The following is an 8,158-nucleotide window of genomic DNA, read 5'->3' on the forward strand; positions in this document are numbered from 1 at the left end:
GATAGCAACAGTCCTTCTTTCAACTTTAAACTCTTCATTCATAATTTTGTGTTTTAATTTTACCCACTTTTAAAGGCAGCCAAAACAGAGTTACAGAATTCCAATACTAATTAAAAAAAAAAAAACTATTTTATAATATGTAATGAACAATAAACTATATTATATAAATAAAATTGTTTATGTGTAAATTGTTTTTTGTTTTAATTTATTTATGTAACTAAATTCAAGTCTTTTTTTGTGTGTTATTTTTTCTTAAATTTTTGTTTGAACTGTGGGTGTTGTTGCTTTCTTCTTATAATTCATTACGAACATATTTAGGTTTGAGCTCTTCTATTCTCTTAATGAAATCGGTCTTTTCAAGACAACCATCACAGGTTTCATCCCAGTCATTGAGGATTTTCTTTAAATCACGTACTTTGAGTTTCTTCAAATCGACAGCGTTCAAATCGATTTGTTTTTCTGAAAGAAAGAGGAGAAGGAGAACGAAAAAGTTAATGTTAGTAAAGAAATGATAATGGACTGTAAAGAAACTTTCAGGGTTATCATGAATAAAAATTCCGTGCGGAATTTTTCCCTTTCCCCAATTTCATATTTTTTTATTTCCATATTTATGTCCAAAAATTAAGTGATTCTAGTAGTTTTCAACTTTTTAAAATATTGATTTTAAAATAATTTCACTTTTTAAAATTATTTTCCGTGCGGAAAATTCCGAGGGAAATATTAATGATAACCCTGTATATAAATCTACATTACTATCTATATACGACAAACATTCCAAAAGGGTCAATGGAGATTTTTCTCACATCAATGAGAATTATAATATATACATGACAAACGCAGGACATTTTTGCGGAGCCCCCAACCAATATCACTAAAAATTCTAACAAATTTTCACAGTTCACTCCGGCAATAAGCAGCTGTGAATCTCACGTTCACCACTGATGATTGTAGCAAGGCTAGGAATTATTGAAAACAAAGACACTGAGTTATGGAGAATGGCAAATTCATATTTGTTATAGACCCCAACATGGTCTGAATTGGATACGGTTCCAACAGGATACCTATCCAAAGAACCGATAATTCACCATAAAACCATTCCATTAGGTGTACTATTCTGCAAGCAAAGACATTTCATCTACTGAAACAATGTCTATATCCATCAGGATGCAATGGATCCCAGTTCATTTGTATACAATTTGAGTTATAACTCGTTTTGGAAAACAGAAAAGGCATTCCGCCTCAAGGTAAATTCTTCTTAAATTATAGGTGAACACGTTGGTAGTTAGGGCGACTAACATTTTGCCTCATGATGAGTCTACATGTACACATCCGTGGGTAAGTCTGTTCAGTTTACCTTGTTTTGTAATAGAAATTCCTTGTATTCTCCTCTGTGTCTGTCGATTCATAATCCGATACCTCCTAGTAACTCTAATTCTAATTCCGAAGAAACTCATTGAAACCCCCATTAGATGTTGGCAAAAGTCATCTGAAAAATCTAGTACCTCGAAGTATGTTGCAGGTTGTTTCAATTATGTGTGTGGATGCCAGTTGTACGTGGAATTCAGGAAGTTCCGTAGAGTGAAAGAGGAAGTTCCCTAAGATTCGCGCGAGGATTAACAAACTTCCGTTACTAAGTCTACGGCCACTCAGTTCACCTCATGGACTGCGGAAATGAGTACAAGGTTGAAGGTCCTGGTCAACAGAATTCCGACCACTTATTGCCCTATGTTTGCTGGGGGTAACTTTCGCCACCGTTCAAGTCGTCCGCCTAAGCCACAGCTATTTGCGACCAGTTGGGGTGTAGAAACAAGGTCCTAGTCTCTAGCCGGTACCACTGAGGGTGCAGACAAAGAAACCTTGTTGACCATGTATAACGCTATATAGGTCGGCGAGACGCCAGTGTGGTCCGCGAATAGTGCAACGAGATATAATATTCAAATCTGCCATAACGCCTCCATGAGAACTGCAACAGGATTCCTCCTCATGTCTTCAGTGTACCATCTACATGAGCACTCAATATTCTTCCAGTAAGACCACACGATGGCATGCTCTCGTTGCAGTACATACTTGCTCGGGTGTTACCTTGAGAGATATGCTAATCACTGTATGGTTGATAGGACTCCCGATTCAGACATTTCAGGAGGGATCTTCATGATCTTGATCATCAAGCCTATCAAGCTGGTTTGGGCCGAGCAAGTTGAGTTTAAGCATTAAGCTCGGATAAGATTATAATTTTTTTTAAGTAGCCGGCCTTCGGCCGGGGATTTAAAACTTTCTGCTATGGACAGGTGCAAATCTAGGGCACGGGCACAAAATTTCTTTTAAATTGAAAATTTTTTCTGAGTAGCCGACCTTTAACAAGGGAATTTTCGGAAATTTGGAGGCCCATATCTCGGGAAGTGTGGACTTCCGCAATAAATGTTATATATATTTGTGATCAGCGTAACGAGACCTATTTGTGGGAAAATTTGGTCGCGATCCGAGATTAATGCTTAAACTCATCTTAAGCCGTTTGGGCTTATCTTTCCTTTATCGACAGTTTACAGAAGGCGTTTTCCCTGTCCTGCCAAAAAATTCTCAACTAACTCCTATAGTTTTGTGCTCATCACAAAGATATTCATCGAATATAGGGAGCCCCTAAGCTGAACTTGTTTTAAATGCAAGTTAAGACGCTAAACTGAACTCGTTCAAAAGGCGTTTCCTAATTTATTATTTCCGATACGCCCCCACTTGGTAATAACTACATTCTATTAATAAGTACTTTTCTTCTACTCACCATAACGTAAATCACAGATTTGTGAATCCTTCTTCTTCAATTTTTCACAAACTTTTTCAGCGGGCATAGACCAACTCAATGGTTTGGACATTTCATTCAGAATACCAGTAGCTGATTCTTCCAGGCCACCCAAATAGTAACACTAAAAAGTAATAAAAGCCCCACATTAGTTATGTTTACAAACAACAACAAAAACAATAGCAACATGAAGCAAGTAACAGACCACGTCATTCGTAGTCATATCAACCACAAAAAGAGAAAATATCAACAAGCGGTATTTGTTTTCGGTGATAGACGATGTGGTCGGTGTGTTGATGTGTTGTGCACTTACCAATCTTTGTTCCTTATTTTTCTGTGTTTTACAGAATTTTTTGAATTCATTTTCAATTAATTTGTAGTCTTTTTTTGTGGCATCATCCAAAGTTTCAGCAAATTTTCTAATAGTTTTTACACAAACTGTGGAAATTAGAAGAAAATAATTATAACTTTTATTGATTAAACTAAATTCAACAACCAACATACCTTCACAGTCTTCCTCTTTTAATGCATAGGAAATTTGGGCCAAAACCAAGCCCACAAAAAGTGTACAAAGAATTTGAGATTTCATTGCTGCAATAAAAAGAAATCGATTTCCATTAATAAATTAATGTTTTAATCGAAAATATACTACAGCTGATCAGATGTTTAATAAAGGTAATTTTCCACTATTAAAGACACGTAAGCTAATTCAGTTTTCCCCGGAAAACATCTGATTTCCGATATGATATGGGAAGTTTTTTAGCTCAATGCCAATGACTGGGGTTTATTAGTTTTTCTTGCATTATTAATATTTTAGATACTTACTGTTGATTTTTGATTGAATAGTTCCACTTTTTCAATTCTAGCACTTTCTCCTCCAAATATTAACTAAATACGTGTATTCCAAGTTGCTTTTCTAGAGGTTTTAGCCGGTGTGGTGACTGACGGACAAAAAATTACAAATGGTAATGAGAAGAACTTTTCCAAAATCCCAACATTGCTCTCAATTCAGAGAGAATGCGAGAAAAGCACTCCACGATGTCGGTTTACTTAAATAAACGGCGTTAACCACTCGGAATATAAACAATTTAATAGTTTTATAAACACTTCGAAAGATAATTAATTTGATATTACGCTAAAATTCATTCATGTTTCGTTATGTATTTATTTTATTCCTTAAATCTATACATTTTTAATTCAATATTTTAATTATATGACAATGCATTTGTTATTTTACTAGGGCTGGCTTTGTACTGTTACATGTTCTCAGTGTCTCTCATCCGCCACGCATTGCTTTCCTATTGGTTGTAGCAAAAACTTAAGTGGCGTGGCGACACCACATACTTATCCGACTTCTTAAATTGAAGAGTCACCCTGTTTTTTAACTGGTCAATATTAATAAGAAAATGAATTGTTTCAATTCGTTGAATTATTAAGCTTCGTTCCAGCACTAAAAAGTTTTTACACATTTAACCCATTTTGCACATTTTTCACCAAAATGCGTTCCCGTACACCAAAAAAGTTGCAAAATGTTCACCTCTCTTTGAACAAAAATGGCGCTGAAAAGCTTTCTCTTTAGAAACTTTTTACGCGACAAATTTGGGCGAGCAAAAATGTGCAACATGTTTGCCGGCTTCTGATTGGTTGATTCGCCGACTTTGACATTTGTTCCAGTTTTTTTGACGTTACTGCCATTTTTCCGTTCCCGTACATTTTGGAAAAATGTGTATGTGGAACTCATTTTCGACAGTTTGCTCTTTTGACACTTTTATCATTAAAAAAGTACTGGAACGAAGCTTTAAATTTGCTGCAATACCAACACGTCACTGCGAATCAATAACTTCCGCCTTGTTTACAAATTTTGACAGATTATAAAAGTTGCATCTGTAGTAGAAGTACCTTTGTGCAATTACTAAACATATAAAAGAATAAAGCTGAAAACACATACAACGTTTGAGTAAAGTTTTGTGTCGTTTTGGCCGTTTTTACACTGTTGGGCATGATGCCGAAAAATTCAAATTCATTTGAAATATATGCCGGCAAACAGATCAACGCTGGACTTTGGTGTCGGCGTCGCCCTGTTGCTGTTATTTTTTCCCACCGCCCAACACAAAACTTTACTCAAACGTTGGATCTGTTTTCAGCAACAACAACAGGGCGACGCCGACACCAAAGTCCAGCGTTGATCTGTTTGCCGGCATATATTTCAAATGAATTTGAATTTTTCGGCATCATGCCCAACAGTGTAAAAACGGCCAAAACGACACAAAACTTTACTCAAACTTTGGATGTGTTTTCAGCTTTATTGTGAATAAAATCAAATATAAAATGTAAACAAGCAATTCACAGTAATGCATTATTGTGAGCAAATTTGACATTTGACATGATTTGATGTAACACCTTCTTATTCCACCATGGTCAGTAGTCACACGCGCAAAATTTACGGTAAAGAAAATTGAGTTTTTGGGTGAGAGCGGGGACGAACCAGTACAGAGGGGCTCTTTCCTCTCCGTTCTCTCGCAAAAACTCAATTTTCTTTACCGCAAAATTTGCGCGTGTGACTATTGACATACCGGATTACCTCGGAAACACTCAATACCCGTGTTCCGGCCAGCGGCTGACACCTCAGTTTACGCATGTTTGTATTTGTATCGTTTATCTTTGTTGGGAATGCCTACTCCGGATTGTTTTGGTCCGTGCTGTGGCGGAATAAAATACAGTTTTTCATATCCGCATCCACCACACTCAAACTTTGGGGGTTGCTCTGGGCTCGTCCACAGCGTACGTAAAAATAGTTTATAAAACGTTTCTAATGGTTTCGTTTCGTATTTTCCATAGGAACAATACAAAACAAAACATAACCCACGTTGACCGAGCTAATGGGTATTTTACACGATATCTTGTTGGGTTGTCACTTTGTATATACAAAATGTATATGCAAAATGACAACACATATGTAAAATAACATATCGTGCAAAGTACCCATGACTGTTTAGTTTCGTTTTGTTTACATTCGTGAGTGCGAACAAAACGAAAAGTTCGCAACTCCACAACAGCAAATAGAAAACCAAATAGTACTAAACACATGTGAATAATTAAAAAGCGTTTGTGGGTTGATAAAACATCAACCGTAGTATGCTTATGTTAGCTTATAGGGTTCTTAATGCTTGGTTTACATATACGAAATCCACTTGATTTCAACTGTCAATTCCATTGATTAAACGTCAAATGAAATCCAATGGATTTCAGATGAGTTTTCATTTGATGTATACGCAAAGGAATTGACAGTTGAAATCGAGTGGATTTCGTAAATGTAAACCAAGCATAAGCAATCACAAGTGTGTGTATGAGTGTGCCATCATTTCGCACAGCAAACGTTTGGCAATAATTTTGTTGGTGAATGTAACCACTCAGCACAGCATAACCGAAATACATTTCAGCAATCGTACGGTTGTCATCTTTGTGCATTAAAAAGTTTGTGGTTTTGTTTTAGTTGTGAGAACGAAACGATTCAAACAAACTGAAAAGTTTTTGGCTTTGAGTGATTGGTACGGGAATCGTTTTGTTTGTTTACGTTCATTGCTCGTCGATGTGAGGGACTATGTTGGTGCCTGCTGTATGAACATAGTCCCGAGTAAATCATCGTCATTTTAATACGAGACTCCCCGCAGTCCCCCAACAGCATCCACATACGCAGCACTTAACACTAGCCGTTACTGTTCTAATTCCTGAGAAACATCCTTTTTACAATTTAACTGCAATGGACTTCGAGGTAGGATAGAGGCAATAGTAGATTTTATGAGTCGGAAGAATATCACCGGTCTGTTGAATACAGTCCTATTTCGCTTGAGCCTGGATCTAGTGTTTAACGTATACATCCCGTCGATAAATAGCTGGTGATGGGGGACTTTAATTATCATCATGAGTTGTGGTGGTCGATCCTCAGAAATTGCCATAGGTGTATAGTGCTGGCTCAGCAGATTGATATCTCTACGTTTTACACGGTCAATGAGGAGAACGGGCCTACCAGAATTAGCGAAGGTTTTCACAGTTCGTGTCACTTGGTCTGACAAATGATGTCACCTGGCAACCCGTCGTTTCTCTTGGATCAGACCATCTGCCCATTATTGTCTCCTGAACACCGCACTTGCATCGATCATGTGAAAGCTTATTGATCTAACTTCAGAGAGCACACTAATCACCGCTTGCAATTACTACTAGATCCGCCCAACCCTTATTCACTGCTACAGTCGCTATCCATATACCTCCAGGTCGAATACCCGAAGACCAAATTTCTCCGCAGAGGCGACGGGATTACCAAATGAGCTTGCACAGGTTAACAGCTTGGTCGGTGAGCATAAGGCAGTGTTCACCAGCAACAACAAATTCAACCGCTGCGTTTGTGTTGGGCACACACACCAGATTATCTATTGCTAAGTTTACATTTACGAAATCCACTCGATTTCAACAGTCAATTCCATAGCTCAAACGTCAAATGAAATCTCATCTGGATTTCATTTGACGTTTATCCTATGGATTTGACAGTTGAAATCTAGTGGATTTCGTAAATATAAACCAAGCATATCCCTCTCTAGATAAACATCGTGTGCGTTAATTCATTGCTAAAACAAAGAAAATGATCGGTGGTGATGGCAACGTTCAAACTCACCACAATTGAGATTGTGTGTGTTCACACAGACACGGTTCGCGAGCCCAGTGGTGATTAACACTGGCATAAGGTAACAAGTGGCTAAATTATCTAAAGAGTTGTAGTATTGAGTCCGAAATGAGTGAATTGTGGACAACGGTTAAGTCACTTTCGAGCCCTGGAAAGAATGAATAAAGGACCTCAGTCACGTTTGGCGGTGTTACGCTATTTTAATTGACAGTTTGTCGAACACACCGTGAGTGACAGGGCGAAGAGAAAGCACCGTCACATTAGATCTCTTCCTGTCGAGGAGGAACCACTACAATATACAATGTATGATTTTACGAATGCCATCAGGAACGGCAAATTATCCAAAGCGTTCGGTCCTGATGGAATCTCCATGGTTATGGCGAAACAGCTAGATGAGCCGGAAGTCGAGTATCTCACCATAGTTCTCAACCACATCACATCGTTCACGAAGTCTAAAAAATGGGCTCCCGCTACGGAAGCCAGGCAAGGATGAATCGTAAACACTGATTACGCTTTTATCGCCCTAGCAAAGATTCTTGAGGCTTTACTCCTCCCTAGCACCACAACAGCGCTGCAGGCCATCTCCACACATATTATTTGCGGACTCAACCAGAGCAAGATGTGCGATGGAACTCGACTTTGAAAGCCTTTGAAACTTTCACGCATTCACCGGTGTTTGAGATATT

The 8,158-nt window shown here is 38.0% G+C and overlaps 1 protein-coding gene across 1 annotated transcript; it reads right to left on the reverse strand.

The window, feature by feature from the left end:
* Positions 1-128: 128 nt before the first annotated feature.
* On the reverse strand, positions 129-3,787 carry Manf (mesencephalic astrocyte-derived neurotrophic factor). The gene is made up of 5 exons (XM_073968648.1): positions 3,620-3,787; positions 3,299-3,385; positions 3,108-3,232; positions 2,777-2,918; positions 129-459 (listed from the first exon to the last, which is right to left on the reverse strand). Exons 2-5 carry the CDS (start codon positions 3,381-3,383, stop codon positions 293-295), a joined length of 519 nt encoding a protein of 172 aa, XP_073824749.1. The 5' UTR covers positions 3,384-3,385; positions 3,620-3,787; the 3' UTR covers positions 129-292.
* Positions 3,788-8,158: the final 4,371 nt, after the last annotated feature.

The sequence above is a fragment of the Musca autumnalis genome, unplaced genomic scaffold, assembly GCF_047663935.1.
Source record: "Musca autumnalis isolate F117 unplaced genomic scaffold, ASM4766393v1 scaffold_1, whole genome shotgun sequence".
Classification (NCBI taxonomy): Eukaryota; Metazoa; Arthropoda; class Insecta; order Diptera; family Muscidae; genus Musca; species Musca autumnalis.

Coding starts and splice junctions, on each gene's coding strand:
- Manf (XM_073968648.1), bottom strand. CDS start 3,383: ATGAAATCTCAAATTCTTTGTACACTTTTTGTGGGCTTGGTTTTGGCC. Junction 3,233..3,298: donor AAAAGAGGAAGACTGTGAAG/GTATGTTGGTTG, acceptor TAATTTCCACAG/TTTGTGTAAAAACTATTAGA. Junction 460..2,776: donor AATCTGTGATTTACGTTATG/GTGAGTAGAAGA, acceptor TCTTTCTTTCAG/AAAAACAAATCGATTTGAAC.